The following is a 21113-nucleotide window of genomic DNA, read 5'->3' as shown; positions in this document are numbered from 1 at the left end:
TAATTCTTTCTCTTTACTGTTGAAATTGTGTGTGTCTGTGTCTGTGGAGCATTATAGTGACTGGCAAGAAAAGTTAATAATAGCAGTACACAAAACAAGAGAATACAAAAGAGTTATTTTATGCACTAGGAGGTTTATTCGTGAATGTGGGAGGCTGTAAGTAGTCTATTGCACAGGGTGTCTTTGCACCAAACATCTGGGGGTGATGGTCGCATCGTGGGGAACAACTTGTGTTAGAGACAAAATGTTCATTTACGCATCCCAGCGAGCTAATCATCCTTTTGTACTGGTTAATCCTTGAAAGGCAGCAGGGTGAGGGCACTATGTGAGGTGTGTATGCCTTGTATCTCCTATAATCCAGTTATCTGCCCTGAATGAGAGGGAATAGAAATAGCAATCTTAAAAGTTACAGATTCTCTTCTAAAATATCTTTCTCTGTTTAGTGACACTCATTCTTATGATTTTCTTGTTGAACATCACTGTATCAATTTACTGGGGGAGGTAGTATGCAGCTATTATAGACCCTGCTAGTTCAGTGAAATCTCTCCATCTCAGGGCTGGTGAATACTAATACTCAGTGTTGCCAGGAAGTGTCTACGAACATATTGTCTCTAACAAAAGTTGTTCTCCATCACATGGTATATCATGCCTGAGCATTTGTTGCAAAGACTGTACATTCTATATTTCCCAGTCAAAACTTGATGTGAAAATAAGAATTATGTTGATGATAGACATCAATAAAAAGTCGTACAAAAGCTTGTTGGTAAAAGTGACAAAGACACTTGTTTGAAAGTTTGTTTGCAAGACAGTAATCCACAGAAAGGATATAAATATTTGTTTTATAAATTTAAACAGCTTTATCTTGCTGTAGTCTTATTTTATTTGCTCTAATGCATTTCACCTTTTACAGATCTTAAAGGAGTTTAATCTGAAAGTTTACAGATTTGTTTTTGTATGCAGTATTTGTAGATTAGAAGACAGTTCACATCCTAATTTGCACATAAGTAAATTACTACTTTCGGCTGGACAAACAAATAACTGTAAGTAGTAATGTATTAGTATAAAAATTCTGACATGAACTGTTTTTCAGTATACAAATATTGCATATAACATCAAAACTTTATCATTCTACAATGAGTCCACTAAAGATGCTTTAAAAGAAAAGCTGAAATGCACCTGGAGCAAACATCTGGGGGTAAAGGCATTTATATTTATAAAACAAGCATACATGTTATTATTGATGTACTTTGTGGCTATCTCGTTATTCTTCATATTGGAGGAATGTGATTGCATTTTAGTACTCTCCCAGTTTTAGACAATACTAACGGCACATTATCAAAATAATTTATTCCTAACAGGATTCGCAGTCATGGGATTCGAAAGACCTTCATTGTGAGGTACCAGTGCTGTCATGGTTACAGGAGAATTCCAGGAAAACCAGGCTGTACAGAAGGTCTGTATTAATTTTATCATCAGGATTAGAATGCTGTATGGAATTTTGTTTCCTTTTTATATTGCTTCCTTTTAATTGCCATGGCAGTTAAAAGGCAAGGTGGCTTAGTGAAGAGACACAGAACACACATTCAGGAGGTTTAGGGAACATATCCCTATTTGGCCACCCAGAGATAATTTTTCCAAAGTTTTCTTAAATCCATGGACACAGGAAGGAATAGTTCCATTGTAAAGGATAAAACCAATTTCTTTCCTCATCTCTGTCCAATCTGAGCTTGAACTTCCTTTCTAACGACCACTTTGATGACAGAACTTTAAACACTGATTTTATTCCTTTTGTCATAGTTGTACTATTATTGTGCCCATCATGTTTCTAAATTTTATTTCATTATTTCAGTTGTTTTCTTTTAGATCAAAGTGAAAAAAATGAATTTCAGATTTGAGCATTTTCTTTATCTTTATACATAGATGGTTGTATGGATATAGATATATGGTTGTGGGGATATAGTCTTACACCGAATATAGTATTCTTACACAGAAGTCGTGCAGTTTTGGAGAAACAATGTCCCCTGATCAAGCAAAGTAATAATGTTAATTGTCTTGCAGTGAACTTGAAGCCAATGGTGCAAACAATGGAAGAATTAGGAGCAAAGGTCTTCCCAGAGATGGCCCGTGCTACAGGTGTTGCTGAAAAGTTGTCGTCTGAGAATCTGACAGTATTTACTCCTACTGATGAAGCTGTACGTGATTTCTCAGAGAGTCTTCAGGCTGCCAACCAAGTAAGTAGTGTCTCTTGCTCTTGTACCAGATTTTCTAACTCTGTCTTGAGGGGAAACCAGTTACATTCTTTGTTCTCTTATATATTTGTTTTATAAGCACTTCATGAATGGATAACTGCAAACATTCTCTTTGTGACGTAGGTGGATTTTTACATCCCCCCGGGGCGCAGCCGACGAGATACAACAAACTGGGAAAATGAAGCGGCATCTGGTGTCAATATGAAGGAGGTGGTTCTAGGCCACATGGTACCAGGTTTCCAGGACATTGGAGATCTTGTTGATGAGCAGGTAAGCATAATAATGGAGAAGTGTATCTGAAGGCGTATCTTGGTTAGGATTATCAGTGTTAATGGGTAAAGAATTAGTGCTTGAAAGGAACCAATAAATACGTGATTCATTTTATTTGATGTTATTACAGCTGACTGTTGTGGCTGTTACTGCCATACAGTGTGTAGCTGGATTGATGAACATCATATGATTGATTAGCAGTGGTGTTGTGGTAAAGTCTGAGGTACCAAGAAAAAATGACACCTGAAATTACTGGCATGCACATGTAAAGTGCAAAGAAATGCAGCTACATATTTTCTTCTTTCACATGCCTACAGATGAGTTCTGAGTGCAACTGACAAGAAACGCTGGGTGTGTAAATGGAAGACCATATGAACCAAAGCAGTATCTCCAGATGAAGCAGTCTTCAAAACCCGTTTTGTCTGGTGTCAGGCAAATGTAAAAGAATAGGGCCTGTTAATCGTTGACAGTTCAAACATAAGGCGAATGACGCCCTTGGGGAAACAGCAGCAAGGGACAGGAAAGGACACGAGGTGCACTCAGTATATATGCCTGGGGTCCTCATTCAGCTTGCGGAAGAGGCTATTCTAGCAGCCATTGAAGGAACAGGGTGCAACCAACTGCAGATTGTGGCATATGTTGGAACAAATGATGCATGTTGTCTGGGCTCTGAGATCATTCTTGCATCATTCCAGCAATTGGAAGAGGAGATTGAGATGATGAGCCTTGCGCATGGAGTTTCAGTAAAGCTGGCAATCTGCAGCATTGTCCCTGGAACTAATTGTGGGCCTTTGATTCTGAGTCAAGTGGAAGTACTGAACCCAAGACTTCAAAAGTTCTGTGACAAGCTAGGCTGTGACTACCTGGGCTTGTGTCATAGGGTTGAGGACTGTAGGGTCCCTCTAAATGGGTCAGGTGTGCACTACAAATTAGAGGCTGCCATCAGGTAGCTGACTGTGTGTGGGGTGCTTACAAGGGTCTTTTTGAATTAGGTGACTATCCATCCATTCCAGATAATGACAACTGTCGGAAACCCAGAAGTATCAGTGTAAAATCGAAAGAAATGCCTCCACAGGTGAAAGTATTAAAATCCTAAAGGTTAACTGCCACAGCATTCGCAACAGAGTACCAGAGTGTAAAGTGCTGATGAAAAACAGTGAAGCTCACATAATATTAGGCACAGAAAGGTGGTTGAAACCTGAAATTGACAGTAGTGAGATTTTTAGAGAAAATTTGAGTGTATATTGCAAGACTAGACAAATGGAAAATGGAGGTGGTGTGTTTTTTGCAGAGACAAGAAACTCAAATCCACTAAGGTAGAAATTGAAGCCGCATGTGGGATTGTTTGGGCATAAAAAGATAATTGGATACTTTTATCACCCACTAGACTCATCTCGTGATGTAACCAAAAACTTTAGAGAAAACCTCAGTTCATTTGTACAAAAGTTCCTCAATCATACTGTAATCATCGGTGAAGAATTAAAACATCCAACAATCAATTGGGAAAATTGCAGTTTTGTTAGTGGTGGATATGATGAGGCATCCTGTGAAACTTTATTTAATGCCTTCTCTGGAGACTACCTAGTACAGGTAGTTAGGAACCCCACTCATAATGGAAATATTTTGGATCTAACGGCAAAAAAAAGTAGACCTAATCTCTTTGAGGATATCCATATCGAAACTTGGATCAGTGACCATGTTGTGGTTGTGACAACAATGTTTAGCAAAGTACAAAGGACAACTAAAACAAGCAGAAAGATATATATGTTTGGTAAACTAGATAAGATATCAGTAGTATTATATCTCAGCGAGGAACTTGAAACTTTCAGCATAGGGAAGGGGCACGTATAGGAACACTGGATCAAGTTTAAAAGAATAGTTGGCCATGCACTGGATAGATATGTACCCAGTAGAACAGTTTATAATGGGAGGGAACCTCCACCGTATACAGTCACTGTAAAGAAACTTATAAAGAAACGGACATTACTGTGTAATAGGTGTAAAACAAAGCATGGGGCTATAGAGAGAGATGCTGAATGAGATGCACTTAGCTGTCAAGAGAGTAATGCATGATGCCATCAGTGACTACTGTAGCAGAATATTGTCAACTGGTCTTTCATAGAACCCATATGTAAAGGCTGCTAGTAGCATCAAAGTTAGTGTCCAGTCCCTAATGAACAAGATGAATGAGACAGGAGCTGAAATTGAGGGTAGCAAAGCAAAAGTGGAAATGCTTAACTCTTCATTTTCAAATGTTCCTATACAAAGGAAGACCCAGGATAAATGCCCCAGTTTAGTCCTCGTACCACAGAAAAGATGAATGAAATAAGTATTAGTATTAGTGGTGCTGAGAAAAAGCTGAAATTTTAAAAATTGAACAAAGCTCCAGGGCCTGGTGGAATCCCTGTCAGATTCTATACTGAATTTGCCACTGAGTTAGCTCCTCTTCTAACTATAATCTATTATAGATATCTCGAACAAAGAACTGTGCCCAGTTCTTGGAAAAAGACACTGGTCACACTTGTCTACAGAACGGGTAGTAGAAGTGAACCACAAAACTACCATCCAATATCCTTGACATCAATTTGTTGTAGAACCTTAGAATATGTTCTGAGCTCAAACATAATGAGGTATCTGACTGAATGACCTCAATGCCAACTAGCATGGATTTCAAAAACATTGATCATGTGAAACCCAATTTGTACTTTCCTCACATGGCACACTGAAAGTTCTGGATCAAAGCCAATGCTGTATTTCTTTATTTCTGAAAGCCATTTGATTCAGTATCACACCTACACTTATTGTCAAAATTACAGTCTTATGGCATGTCAAGTGAAATTTGTGACTGGATTGAGGACTTTTTGGTATGGAGGACACAGCATGTTGTCTTGGATGGAGAGTCATTGTCAGATGCAGAAGTAACTTTGGATGTGCCCCAGGGAAGAATATTGGGACCCTTGCTGTTCATGTTTTATGATAATGACTTTGCAGACAATATTAATAGTAAAATCAGATTTTTTACAGATGATGCAGTTATATATAATGATATACTATCTGAAAGAAGTTGCATAAACATTCAGTCAGATCTTGATAAGATTTAAAAGTGGTGCAGAGATTGGCAACTTGCTTTAAATGTCCATAAATGTAAAATTTTGCACTTCCCAAATGAAGAAACATAGTATCCTAAGACTGTAATTTCAGTGAGTCACTATTGGAAGCTGGCAACTCATTCAAATATCTGGGTGTAACACTTTGTAGAGGTATGAAATGGAATGATCACATAGGTTTAGTCAGGGATAAAGCAGATGGTAGACTTTGGTTTACTGGTAGAATACTGGGCAAGTGCTGTCTATCTACAAAGGAGATTGCTTACAAATCACTTGTGCGACCGGTTCTAGAATATTGCTAAAGCATGTGGAGATCCATACCACATAGGACTAACATGGGATATTGAACGTATACAGAGAAGGGCAGCACAAACGGTCACAGGTTTGTTTAATCCATGGGAGAGTGTCGCAGAGATACTGAAGGAACTGAACTGGGAGACTCTTCAAGATAGACATAAACTATCCCAAGAAAGTCTGTTAACAAAATTTCAAGAACCTGCTTTAAACGATTAGTCTAGAAATAATCTACAATGCCCTGTCTGTCATTCACATAGCGATCATGAAGATAAGATTAGAATAAATACTGCACACACAGGGCCATTGAAGCTTGTAGTATATAGTATACTTGGCTCTTGTGCTAAGTCTGTATACTATAATTAGTTATTGATCTGCTCTTACAATAATAGTCTTGGTCTTATAGTGTGAACTAAAATATGCAAGAAATGAAAAATTAATACTGCTGATAGAAATGTGGAAAAATACCCTATACTCTCTTACCTTTTTGGATCCATTAGTTCTGTCCTTGAGATAAAAAGAGAGGGATAGGCCAAGGAAGGTTAGAAAAGAAGAGCATGTCACTCAGACCTCATGATGAGAGCGATCTACCTCTCTTAAGGATGAAGTGAATCATTTGCATACTGGGGTCCGAATGACTTTCTCTTCCTTTTTAACCATCCTCAACCTACCCCTCTCACATCCCCAAGGAGGGACTATTAGTTTAGAATGGTAGAATAGTGTTCTGTATTTTTGTATTTACCTCTTGACAGCATCAATATTTTGCCTCCTGAAAATAACTGACCAGCAGTTCTCTGTTATATTTTTTCTTTCTTGAGTGAATTTTCCTTTTGATAAAAATATTGTTTTAAAGACAAGAAAATGACAAATGATACGAAATGTATCACTTAAATATTACAATACAAATTTTAAAAATATATCACAGGTGCTCTACAGCGACAACAATAATTCAACACTGCGATTCAACATGTACGCTGCACCTGGTGAACGACTTCTGACTATCAACTGCGCTCGAGTCACATCTATCAACAATTATGCTGAGAATGGCATCGTGCACATCATTGACCGTGTCATCCGACCTGTCACTCGTACTATTGGACAACTCATTACAGAAGATGCCCAGTTTACTAGACTCAGAGAATGTGAGTATCCATATCACTTACAAGGGATTTCTTTCAGATACTAAAGGTAATTATCCATGTTATTTTGTACAGAGTATATGCAACAAAACTATAATCCCATGAAAGAAGCCTGTTAAATTTCCGTTACATGAGAAATCTCACAAATCTAAAGGCTGTCATTTCAACTAAATACCTAGGAATTACAATTACAAACAACTCAAATTGGAATTATTTCATAGATAATGTTGGAAAGGCAAACCAAAGAATGTGATTTAATGGCAGATTACTTAGAAAATGCAACAGGTCTACTAAAGGGATTGCCTGCACTGTGCTTATCTGTCATCTGCTAGAGTATTGTTTTGCAATAGGGGATCCTTACCAGATAGGACTAATGGAGGACATAAAAGAAGTCCAAGGAAGAACAGCATTATTGTGAAACAAGGGAGAGTGTGTCACAGATCTGATAAACAAGTTGGGGTGACAGTCATTACAACAGTCATTTTCCATTGCAGCAAGATGTTTTCATGACATTTCAATCACCATCTTTCTCCTCTGAATATGAAAATATTTTATTGTCACCGACCAACATAGCAGGAAATGATCTTCGTAATAAAATAAGCAAAATCCGAGCTCATATGGAAAGATTTAAGTGTTCATTTTTCCCACACACTGTTAGAGTGGAACGGAAGAGAAATAGTTTGAAAGTGGGCCGAAGACCTTTCTGCTAGCCACTAATATACGGATTGTAGAGTAGTCTTGTAGGTGTACATCTTCCAACTTATTATCCATGATCCACATCTTTAATTATTCTTACAGGAAACGCACAGTTTGTCCAATAAATCATATAATCTCAGTTTGTTATTGGATACATTCACTTTATGTCAAAGCCTCAAGTGCCATAGAAAGTTATTTTATTCACAAAAATATATACACAATTATGATCATTCATTTAGAATAATACAGAGTGATTAAACAAATGAAAAAATTAAGATTTTTTACCACACATCAATTTTATATGTAACTAGTTGTGCCTAATACGTGTTGCAATGCCTCTTTTACTTTCTAAGTAGGTACACAAAAACAAAGCAGACACATTTACATGTTGTCGCTGGCAACTGATTTCTCCATTGTTTTATACCATGGGACTCTTAGAGAGGACGTTCAATGTATCTGTAGTACTGAGCCATGTGGCATGATCTTTGGCCCTGAAACATGATATTTCTGATGCAGTGAGGAATGAAGATGGGAGACTGAGGGCATTTCATACTTTCAAAATAATCCAAATCAACTAATTACAGGAAAGAAATTCCAACAGATCACTTTTGGATGTTTCTACATGTCACCACTTCTCATCATCATTTCATCACCATCTTATCACCATCTTCTGGTGTGACCCAGGAAGTCTGCTCGACTCTTCAAAGCCATGTTGTATATTAATGACCTTACAGTCAATATTAACAGTAACCTCAAATTTTTCACAAATGATGTGGTTATCGACAAATTAAGTGCTGTCTGAAAGAAGCCATACAAATACAGTCGGATTTTAATATGATTTTAAAGTGGTGCAGCGATTGCCATCTTGCTGAAGTTGTTCTGATGACTACAATATCAATGAGTCACATCTGAAATAGGAGAAATGGATTTAGCCTACTAGTGCAACCAATCCTGGAATTTTGTTCAGTGTGTGGGGCACATATCAAATAAAACTAACAAGGAATATTAAATGAATACATAGACAGGCATGAATAGTCAAGAGTATGTTTGAGCCATAGGAGAATGTCATGGAGATGCTGAGGACAGTTGAAGGTAGATGGAAACTATCCTGTGAAAGCTTGCTTACAAAGTTTCAATAACTAGCTTTAAGTGACGAGTGTATAGATATACTGGAAACCTCTGTGTAACCATCTTGGATCGTTATATTGTAATTGATGACATTTGTCCAAGTTTATATTATTATTATTATTATTATTATTATTATTGTGATAACACTAACAACACTAATTGCATGTAAATATGCTTAAAGGTGGAATAAAACATTTGTAATATCATTCCCATAGGAATCACTAAGGCTAGATCAGACTAATTACAACATGTATCTTACCATAATATAAATAAATTAATTGCAGCTACTGTGGAATAAGTGTATGTACCTAAAATTTACAAATGTTGCAAAAATCAGCATACAGAAATCATTAACTGTATTGCATTAATTCTGTGTGAAGTTCTGTAGTTGACAAAATGCGTATTTTCAGTCATATTGACATCACTAACAGAAACATTTGTCCAGCCACTAAGAAGGAGGCTGATCTACAAAGAACTCAGAATAGGTAAAACATCAAGAAGTTAATGTTGTTGTTCTATTGGAAGTCCACCATGTGAAGTGCTGTAGTTGACAGACTGTGATGTTCAGTCGAAGTGACATCACTAAGAGAAACATTTGTTCAAACATTGTTCTTTCCAAGAAGGAGGCTGATCTACAACGAACTCAGAATAGATATAACATCAAGAAATTAATGTTATACTACATAAAAAAAGAATATTTGTTTGTTCGTCTTCCACACATTCCCAAGCAATTCATGTTTTGTTTTGTTGTTTTCTGGTGAGTTGTTGCCCTCTTGCGTGCAAAGGTTTCTGTTGGGGTAAGAACTACCTACCCCACCTGTAGGGGTGCGAGTGTAAAGGGGTGATACTGAAGCTGAACTCTGGACATTTGGAGAAATTTAAATCAGATTATGTATATGCATGCCTCATTTATATAAAAATAATGTACAGTTAATTTACCGCAAACTCTCCTCGTGGTGCGAATAAGGCTGAGAAGATATGACGTGTAAAGATATTTAAATACTTGATATTGACAGTCATGACAACTCTTAGAGTTGGTGTGGGAGGGGGAAGGGGGGGGGGATAGTTAGGATGTGAAGTCAGAGACATACCAGCATATTTCTATGAAGCATGAAGGAATTTCTACCAAAACTGTTGCCCGTTTCACTTGTCATCTGGAAAATTTTGCTGTGATAGTAAGACACCCTTGGCATTCCTATGGCTGTGGGTTTGGGGTGAAAAGGTGAAACATAAAATGAATGTCTGGAACAATCCCAGTCACATTTGGTATATACATGACTCATTGTTTGCATAGAAATACCGTGGGAGTAAGATACCCGTACTACTAGTGACTGTACCTTTTTGTAAAATGTGATCCACACCCAGTATTAGTTTGTTCATGAGTGATATGTATACAATGTGCTATTGGGAAACAGTGCAAGCTATTTGAGTCTGTATTCCAAGCAGAGTCCAGTCAGTCATATCAAAATTCTATGTACAGGGTGCCTGTATAAAGTTGAGACAACTAAATAATTCCAAAACAATATACCATATGAAAAAAAAGTTCTAGGTGATAAGTTAAAATAGTAAAGGGGACATCTGTCTATGCTACAACTGACCACCTCCTAACTACCTGTCCTGCATTGGTGGGATCAACCTTGTATTTTTAAATGGATCACCCCATTTTTATTGCATATTTGAATTCTGCTCCAAAGAATACATACGGTTTACTGAAAGTGCTGTTTATCATTCATGATAGAAGACACTGTAATCGACAAATATCAAGTGTGCCTGTTTCTGCAAATAAGAACTGATGCATTTGATTCTATATTTCATTTATGATGTAAATGTAAACCTTTGTGTTCAGATGGTTGATATTTATGTTTGACATTTAGTTTAGTGTTGCTGTTTGATTGTGCAATACAATATGGGTAGCTGTTTCAACGTCTTGTTAGAGGCTGTAGCATTATTCAGGAATGACATGGATGTAATAGTTTTCTATTCCCATCGGAGTGCTTGATAACAGTGAGTCCCCTTGCCTCTCACCATCAGGATGCTTGATTCCTGTGAGTTCCTATGCCTCTCACTGCTGGTGTGCTTCATTTTGGTGAATATCCATGGCAGGTGCACCTGTTATCACTTTATGGACATTTTACGTTATTGCAATGGTTGCAGGTTGTATTCTGCCAGTAACCATGTAGCAGTGAGTTCAGGAGTTTGGCTGTTGGATGGAAATGTACCGAAATTAATCACCCTGATCGTGGGATTTAACAATGCCCGCCAAAATGAAGCATTCCATTGGTCAGGCCTCATCATGATCGACCCCATAGGCAACAGCAGTTTTACCACTTGTATAAAGTGGCTTATTTGCCAGAAATGTCACATTTGCAACACTCAAGTAATTTTTCAAACAGTGATATAAACCACTAGAACACAGATTTACATTTAAAACATAAATAAAATTTAGTCAAATCAAATGTGTCAGTTCTTAATTGCAAAACAGCCACGCTTGATATTTGTCGATTACAGTGCTGTCTACCATGATTTGAGTAAACCATATGTATTTTTTGGCATAGAATTCCAATATGCAATAAAATTAAGGGTTTGCCATTTGAAAATATGAAGTTGACTCAGTCCAAGCATGAGAGGTGGTTCGGAGGTGGCCATTTGTAGCACAGACAGCTGTCCCCTTTATTGGTATTAACTTTACTCGTAGAACTTTTTTTTATATACAGTACATTGTCTCATGTTAAAACAAACTGCCTGTATTACAAATGGAGTCCACCACAACAGCACTATAGCCAATATGACAGCACTAGGAGTGTGCAGTCCACTTCTTGCAGCATACACACAGGAAAGAGTGTCAGAGCGGCCATGCACCACTTTATTTGCTAAAGTCTGGCATGATCCCATTGGAGGGCTTGCATGAGCATCAGAGTAGAGGTGCCACTGTGGTTGATAGTAAATTTGCATCAGTTTTTTAGTTTCCATGGAACATCATGTGGTGTAACCCCCTCCCTCCCCCGTCCCCACTCCTCGAGCATTGACCACAGGGAGAGAACAATGTAGATAGTGCACGGTTCAGAGGAGCTGCCACTGGGAAAGATAGTGGTCGATGTCCGTGGGTGTGTCTGCAGAAAGCCAGGGCAGGGTGACACTCAGTAGGAGCTTTATGAGTCATTCCAGAACTAGAGGGTCCAGCAGGGACGGGGAAACTGGCAGCCACTTACCAGGATGGTGGAAGCAAAGTTGATGTTTCCAGAATGAGATTTTCACTCTGCAGTGGAGTGTGCGCTGATATGAAACTTCCTGGCAGATTAAAACTGGAAACATCCCCAGGCTGTGGCTAAGCCATGTCTCCGCAGTATCCTTTCTTTCAGGAGTGCTAGTTCGACAAGATTCGCAGGAGAGCTTCTGTAAAGTTTGGAAGGTAGGAGATAAGATACTGGCAGAAAAGTAAAGCTGTGAGTACCGGGCGTGAGTCATGCTTCGGTAGCTCAGATGGTAGACCACTTGCCCGCGAAAGGCAAAGGTGCCGAGTTTGAGTCTCGGTCGGGCACACAGTTTTAATCTGCCAGGAAGTTTCAACGTTGATGTTGCTGGTGCCACAGAAATCTGTAGGCAGAGGGAAGGCCATGAGATATGTCATGGACTCCCAGTGGCTGGTGGTTGTACCACAGATAAAACGCGGGGCATCTGAGCTTGTGGGTCCACACTGGGATGCCCAGCTGGAAGTGAGAAGCATCAGCGGCAGACACAAAATATTCAAGGGACAGCCATGAAGCTGCTATAGAGTGTCTTATAAGTTGCTAGAAGACTACACTGGGTGTCAGGCATGCATTGTCAAACATCATTTTATTGCATGTGGTGGTCATGACATAATATTTCACGTGTTTGAATCCATTGGCCGAGTAGCGGTAAATAAAGTACATCCCTAGTTGTTGGCTGTAAGAACACTTGTGCAAGTTACATTTTAGTCCTTTGCTGTTTTACAAACTGTAAATCCAGAACTGTGAAGGGAGTCCATCCCAAAAATACTGTCCACTGTGTGATCAGCTGTAACAAGGACATTTACTGGACAAGTGACTATGTTGTAGGTGAGTAAAACCAAAATTTTCTTAACAAGGGCCTCTGATAATGTCCATAGCTCCACAGGTTTGTCTCAATTCCCTGACACCACTACAATATCTATACTGTGCATGGTCACTGTTCTCCCAAGTGTGATAACTTCTACATGCTCCTGTCCAGAACTAAATATTTAGAGCTTCTCTTTGATATATCCCGCTACTGGCTCTATACCTAGTTTCCACAGATATTGAAGAATAAAGAATTTGCTTTCTTTGTGTTAAACACATTTATTTTTGTTAAATTACTTTACCATTGAGTAATGAAAATCTTTTGTTCAGACTCTTGGGTACACTGTTCATTACAATGTGTATTTATTTTCTCTTCTCCACAGTCCTGGAGCGTACAGGTCAAATGCAGCTTTTGAATGAACCTGGTCATCTGACTCTGTTTGCACCTATTGACGTAGCTTTTGACAATATGGACCCTGCCATTCGTGACAGGCTGCTTTCCTCAGCATCCAATACCTGCCTGAAGAGTAAGTAACTGTGTTCATTGTTATTTCAATTGGAATAGCTCTATGGGTCTAAATACAAGAATTTAAAGCTATTATCCTGTTGGAGAACAGTGTATTACTTACAGAACCAATAACATTATCTATAAATTTATACATTTCATTATATTAAGAGAACCTTCTCCTTTCCCTCATTGATATGTTTTCTTTGATGTTTGTCAAGTGCTAATTATATTAGGGGATCAATTTCTGGAAAAGCACTGTCTTATTCTTAATGTGACTATTGATTCAAATGAAAATGTCAAACTATTGACTGAGAAATCTAATGACTTTTTTTAGATGTCTTGGGTCACCATTTGCTGACACACACACTGTGTTCATGTGCTGTAACACAGCGAGTAGCAACACACACTTCTGTTGGAACTCCTTTGATGCTAGAACGTTCTGAGGATGGAAAGCTGTTTGTGGGTTCTGGAACTCAAGTTGTAGCTCGTGATATAATGGGTACAAATGGAATTATACATGTTATTGAAGAAATTCTTCTTCCTGACTCAGGTACGATAAGAAATTGTAAATACATCTTACATTATATATAGATGGTAGCATATGCTCCCTATTGGTTAACAGTATACTGATTCTATGACACTGTAAATTCATAAATTTAATTACTTTGTATAGTGACTATTACTTGTGACTAATACAAACAAAGTTGACTATTTATGTGTGTTGAACCATTATAAATGAAGAGTTGTTGAAATAAATCTGATAAAATGGTGATGGGGTTATAAACGTAGAAAACACTTTGTGGTTGCATTGTATAACTTTATTTCCCAGGCACTTGGCCATATAAGAGATTTATTGTGAATTAAGTTTTTGAGTGAGAGTGAGTAGGATACTATGGAATGAAGTACTATTTCTGGTGAGTTCAGCAACTTATATCATTTTGTGTTTGTGTTCAGGACTGCCAGTTACAACGGTTTTGGAACGACAGAACCTAACACAGTTTGCTGGCCTGCTGAAGGAAGCTAGTCTGGCTGGTGTAATTGATTCAGCAGACAATGTGACTGTATTTGCCCCAAGTGATGATGCCCTGCGGCGTCCTGAAGCAGTTGCTGCAATTGAATTAGCAAGGAAAAGTCCTGAGGATCTCCGTAACTTGCTCCTCTTCCATACAGCGAAGCCTGAGGTGCATTCATGTGATATTACAAACAATAAAGAAATTGCATCTGGTTTGGAAGGCCATAGCCTCAGGATAAACCTATATGCTACTGTGAGTACTCATATTAATATTGTGCTTTCTGCAAAAATTAGCTTGCATATTTTTTGCTTTTATTTTATGAAAGCTGTATACTAGAATATGCTTGAGCAGGATTTGCTGCAGTCAGTGGGTGTTTATTTCTCTGTAAATGGGTTTAGGCATTTACATAAATTATCAAACTGCTGTCATGATATGGGGTTCCTTTGTTGTTAATTTTTTGCCTTGACTTAGGGGGATGGTTCTTTATTGTATTTTTTTTGTGTGTTTAGTCAGTCATTGTACAAGAAGAATTAATTTACTGTTTTCTAAATACTGACCAACTGAAATGAGCATATTAGATCTGGTGGAACAGTGGTTAAGAACTAGATAGATGGAGGATTTGCAGTTTCATCTGATTATCCTACTGTAGGTTTCTTCCTAGATCACTTCAAGCACATTCTTGAGTAATTATCATGACTGCACCATCAGTGGCTTCATCATTTTTTATACTGTGTTCATCATAAAAACAAACCTGATGTACCCATTACAATATGTACTCTTCTATGTTTGGTAGATTTCATTTAACATGGAGCAGAAACCAAACTGTCTCAAGTATGGTCAAGTACATTTTATGGTGTGTGTTATGCACACATTGACTCCAGGAGAATATGGGACAACAGCTTTACCTCCTCATTTAACTAACCTGCTGTGATGTGAACAGCTGCAATTAAGATGTAAAAGAAATGACCAGAGAAACAATATAGCTTCAGATGTTATTTAATTTTAAACAGAATGTGGCAAAACTCCAGCAATATGCTTCTTGGGGCACCAGACAGAAAACATAACGTGCTCTCATTCCTAGCTAACATAGTATTGTAATTAAAAACAAGAGTTATGGAAAATTCCTATTTGAAACACAAGATAATTTTTCTGTGTGTGCTATGTGTGATGTAAAATCATGTTGCAGGGATTTTATTGTGTAGTTAAATATTGAAGCCACTGAAGGTATTACTTACAGTGTAGAAGTCCCTTTATATGCAATTCTGAGGAATATAGCACTGGAACTGTCATATGTTATGTTGATAATGAGGTGGTTACCAATAGAGCCTATGAAGCCATGAAAGCACTACATTTTCTCCTCTTCTTTTATGACGTGATGTTGTACATCCTGCCATTCTTTGGCAATGGCATCTGACATTGATTCGTGCATTAGTTCCACTTTGCCTGGCATCTTAAATGCCTAGTTATTCCTCACAATAAATTCGTTAGACTGGCTCCAGATCAATTCTATTGGGTTCTGATTGCAGTAGTACGGTAGAAAATGTAAAAATGCAGCATTTGAATAGAGTAATTGATGCCATGAAAATTACTGTTCTCCATGTTCTTCTTAAGTGAGACAACATATGTGGTATAAAACAGTGGACATAGTGCAAATCAAGAGTATTTGATTTTTATTTCATCCTAAAATATTAATTTGCAATGTTTCTTAATTTAAATCTTTATTAGAAATCTTTTACAAAACGGTGATGATTAAAAATTTACATTTGCAATGAAAAATTGAATTTTAAGTGTGACGTGTAATTCAAAACCAGAACATGTGAACTTTTCATAAAAGATGATATATATTAATTAGCATATATTTGATGAAATTTATATTTAAATGTGTAGGTATTTGAACTGACAGAAATGAAATCTAAGAAAAAAGGACACCTGATTACCATTCTCCAGTTCGCCCCGATAGCTGAGTAGTTAGCGCGACGGATTGTCATGCCAAGGGGGCACGGGTTCGATTCCCGGCTGGGTTGAAGATTTTCTCCACTCAGGGACTGGGTGTCCTGTTGTTCTAATTATCATCATCATCATCATCATCTCATTTCCATCGACACACAAGTAATCGAAGTGGCGTCAACACAAAAGACTTGTGCTAGGTGACTGGCCTACCCGACGGGAGGCCCTAGCCACATGACATTTCATTTCACTATTTTCTAATGCTACTGATTAAGCCATGCTTCATGTTTACAAAATTGCCTTAACTTTAGTAAATACTGCTTCTTGAAAAACTTCAAACCTGATTTTCTCTGTAATCTTGTGAAAATATTAAGAACAACTTGTTTCTCACCATTTTTATGGTGTTCTACGCATGCTTCATCATGGGGCAGGAAGCAGCATCAGCTGTTTTCACAGTAGATGTTAAGAACATCACACTAAGAGCACAACTAGTATTTCCAGAGATTATGTCTGTTCATGATTTTTTTAAAAACCACACAGCCAAGGTACGATTAAGAAAAACATTAATGACTGTTAATACATTACATCTTAATGTTTCTTTGACAGTAACACACTGATAAGATACATAATTCATAAGTAGGATCTACTTTTAGGAGTAACATCACTAGTGTACAGGCATTATGGTTGTTGACCAATCAACACATTTGTGTTTGTTTATATCATGCTTATTCTTATGATGAACAGTGTATAGTAGATTTAATGCTATAACTTACATACAGAAAACCTTTGATTAAGCAAGATGAGCAGTCTGAACTGATTATATACACGAAAATAATCAACTCGCCAAGCAGTGGCTAGAGAAACTCGGGTATTATGTATACAAGCTTTTGGAGCCAGTGGCTTCTTCTGGCAGAAAGGTTGAAGGGGGAGGAAGAGGGGTGAAGGATAAGGACTGGTAAGGTTTAGGAAATGGCTCACCATTCCTTTTCCTCAACTCTCCTGTCAGAAAAAGGAGCCAATGGCTCTGAAAGCTTGCATATGTAATATCTTTTATGTGTGTGTTTTCCTGATGCTGCATGGCAAGTAGATTTTTGATTAATATTTCTGACAAGCATTCTTACTAGACGAGAAATATTTCTTTGTAAATATTGAGTTTAGCAGATTGAAACCATTAATTTTGTAAATATGACTTTATAATGATGTGAAGGCACTTGTGATGCTATATTTATTAATTTTTTCCCCTGAAAGAATTGAAAAAGTTTTGTGACAGCTTTGAACCATGTAAAATGGTCATCTTCAGGTCAGGAACAGTGCACAGGTCGTAGCCTTGTTATGGACCACACATTGTCACTTACACAGTGTGTGACAATACATTGTCCTCAACAAGACTAAGACTGGCCATTTGATATGGTTGAAACGGGTAATTTAAAAATTTAAATGTGAATGTATCAAGAAGTAATTTTTGAACTTTTTAAAACATTGTACAACAATGACCACCTGATAGATGGGAATCAAAGCTGTAATTGGAAAATAAATAATGTAAGACACCCGGAAAAGATGGCTGCTGTAAAAAAATTGATGAAACTGTTGGAAATACTTTGGGTAATAGAAGAAATTTCAAAAGAAATGAAGAATGTGCTCTTTTGCTATGCAAAGGTGGTAGAAAAGATGCTACTGATAATGCAGATACCTCATTCTGGCTGTTGGCTTGAGAGATTTTGTAATAACTCTTCATTCTACAGTGCAGGCTGAGCTAGATAACCAGCTGTATGAATATTAGACTGGGCCCAGAAAGGACATACAGGCATAGTACAGTTTTCCAGATTAAAGTCGTCAGGCCAGAAGAGATTGATAATTCCATAGCATTCAAGGTGATATTATTTTGTGAACCATAATCCTAGCTAGAGTCCAACAAATATTAACAACAAGAACATACTCCAAAAATATTTAGTCATAAAAAATGGCATTGAGACTGAGAGGTAATGTTTCCTCACTCTTATTAATTTTGACATATCCCTAAAACACATCAATCTCTCTCAAACATTGTATTCTTATTTCATCCACTGTCCTTCAAGAGAGCTACCACTCTCCTACTGATGGTCTCACTGTTGATGGAAATTGAAGATAACAATAAAATTAATGTGTATTGGGTAAATAAAAACTGATTTCATTTGATTATGATCACCAGTTAGGTTGTTCATTTTTAAGATGATCCTGAAACAAATTCATACCCTGTGACATGTATCTTCAAATCCCAGTGTAAGCATCTCATTAAAGAATAGAGTACACAGTCTCAGAGAACAAAAAGAAAAAAATAATAATGTGAGTTATCTACAAGACTGACACTGCACCTCTTACTGATTGGAGGTTAAATAGCTAGATGATATGTTCACACCCGGTATCCAATTCCTTTCTCCATGCTTCTCCAACTGGCCTAATTTTTTCCTCCAGTGATCTCATTGTCAATGAAATGCTTCACCATCAATGCGACATTGCTTCTAAGTTTCATTTTCCTATCAGTAGTGACAATGGAACATTGACTGAAGGAATTCAAAAGATGGAAGTGACATTCAAGCTTTTACAATACACACAAAGTAAACAAATCTTTTTCAATGTATAATTAAGTTTCTTCTATATCATAGTTAGAGCACAGTTCCTTTGTTATAGATAAATTCAACATTATTTGTATTTCATTTGATAAAATAGAAATACATGTATTACCTCCTGTCTGAGTTATCACAAGGAACTGTATGAGAGAACTGTCACTACCATGCAAAATAGAACATGTGCCTTTCATGGACATTAAAATATGTTGACTATTGGTAGAATGGTACACAGAATACTTTGTGTAAGAAGAAATGTTAATCCCCTTCCTACTGATTGGATGAATACTGGGAAAATGAATGTATGTCTTGTTAAATCATTTTAAGGTGTAGCAAATTAAGCAGAAAGAAGAGTCACAGAAAGGAGGGGGGGAGAGTGATTGGCGGTGGGGTGTCTGACAACTATGTATTTCAATGCATCAATTACTGAACAAGAGTTAAGGAGTGAAAAGTCATTGATAAAGGTTTAAGCTTCTCACTGACAAAAAGTTCACTGTTAGTTTGGCTTACAGCTTACATTTTTATTTAATATAAAACAATTCTGATGATAAAGGAAGAAGAAACATATGCTCACATGCCTCTACTAAAAAATCAGTTTAGAAATCATTGTTGTCTGATAACAAAACATATTTCAGATGCCACATTTCACATTGCTGGGGAAACGAGCCACGGTTCAATGTGCACGCATAACAAACCTTGATGAACATGCGTGTGGAGGACTGATTCACCAGGTGGATCGTCTTCTGGTACCACCTGCAGGTGATGCAGTACAGCTTCTTGAAGCTAGTGGAAATTTCAGCACATTTTTGCGACTACTGCAGGTATGTTTAGTAAATATTAAATTTGTGATAACTTACAGTATATGAAGATGTTTTAATTTTTTGTAGGTGTGTGGTTATTTTGGTTGTGCCAGCTGAGGATGAACTGGAAACCTAAACTAAATTACTTAACAGTTGTTAGGAAATGATGACATCTCCACTTTTTTTACTATGTTGAAACAATTTATCTGTATCAAGTTAGGTGTAGCAGACACTAAGCAAGTAGTCTGTTCCGATGCTTTGTCAGATGTAGTGAGTAATTCTGGTGCAGGATGACTGAAATATGAGGTCTGAGTGTTATCAAAGCATTGTCCGTTGACTTAACATAAGAGAAAGTGTCACTATCATTGCGCATGTGAGAAAAAGGCAAAAGGAATCATCTTACCACTAAGGAAGGGTGCTGTCCCACATTAACTGCTGTGCATGGGCTTCCCTAAAGTTGTGGAAGATGCTCAGCAGGCTAAGAAGATATGACATTTGGTGGACAGGGCCATATCTGCTACTTGTATGCAAATTGCTTCATATCTTGATAATGCTTCAGATATCCACATTTTTTCCAAAACAGATATCCACATTTTTTTCCAAAACAGTTTCCCAACTGGACGTAGGTAAAGCATATTGTTGAAAGCCTATGCATGGGATCCTATAAATGGGACCCATGTCATAGAGCTGGGGCAGTCTCTATCTGAATTAGTAATATGCAAATGCCCGTATGGTGTTTATAACATATCATACATATTTTTACCCTTCCTGGTCTATCTCTCAAAGAAAGATTATCTATGTTCCATCTCCAGCATTGTTTAAATCCAATTTTTATGTAATTTTTTCATGTTGCGATTAGCAGAGATTTGTATTGGAGGAATTAGTTCTTCGCTTTATTAGAATTTTTATTAGATTTTTTAGGATAAAGCTCTCCACATCACCACATGACACCTACCTTGTAGCATCTTCCATTGGATTGCTGATTTTTGCACTAAATGCTTGCCAACTGATGAAGTCCCATCGTATCATTACACTTTCCTAATCACAGCCTCTCATTTACACTACAGATCAATATGTAAAAGTTAAAGAACTGAAAATGACATTTATTTTAATTGTGAACAGTAACAGTCCTGTCACATTTCCTTTATATGTGCCAGGTACTACTTTCCCTTATGACAGTGTTCTCCCATTGAGAGTGAATGGGAACTGCTTGTTAAGAAGTCTTCAGTTTAGTTTTCAGTTTAACTGAGGCATATTCCTATATCTATTTTTCCTGAATCCATTTGAAGAGATAAGTAGGATCT

At 37.4% G+C, this 21113-nt stretch overlaps 1 protein-coding gene across 2 annotated transcripts in view; it reads left to right on the top strand.

Annotated features, from left to right (window-relative positions):
• The window catches only part of LOC126278070 (transforming growth factor-beta-induced protein ig-h3-like), a 172188-nt gene that overhangs the window by 142959 nt on the left and 8116 nt on the right, over positions 1–21113 (top strand). For both annotated transcript variants that reach the window (XM_049977900.1, XM_049977901.1), the window contains 8 exons: positions 1359–1453; positions 2059–2231; positions 2373–2519; positions 6846–7062; positions 13322–13465; positions 13781–13996; positions 14401–14711; positions 19645–19830. In XM_049977900.1, the coding sequence (XP_049833857.1) occupies positions 1359–1453; positions 2059–2231; positions 2373–2519; positions 6846–7062; positions 13322–13465; positions 13781–13996; positions 14401–14711; positions 19645–19830 (1489 nt within the window). The remainder of the gene's footprint in view (positions 1–1358; positions 1454–2058; positions 2232–2372; positions 2520–6845; positions 7063–13321; positions 13466–13780; positions 13997–14400; positions 14712–19644; positions 19831–21113) is intronic.

The sequence above is a fragment of the Schistocerca gregaria genome, chromosome 6 (genome assembly GCF_023897955.1).
Source record: "Schistocerca gregaria isolate iqSchGreg1 chromosome 6, iqSchGreg1.2, whole genome shotgun sequence".
Taxonomy (NCBI): domain Eukaryota; kingdom Metazoa; phylum Arthropoda; class Insecta; order Orthoptera; family Acrididae; genus Schistocerca; species Schistocerca gregaria.
The sequence above is the reverse complement of the archived record's forward strand: the minus strand, read 5'-3'. Positions and strand labels throughout refer to the sequence as shown.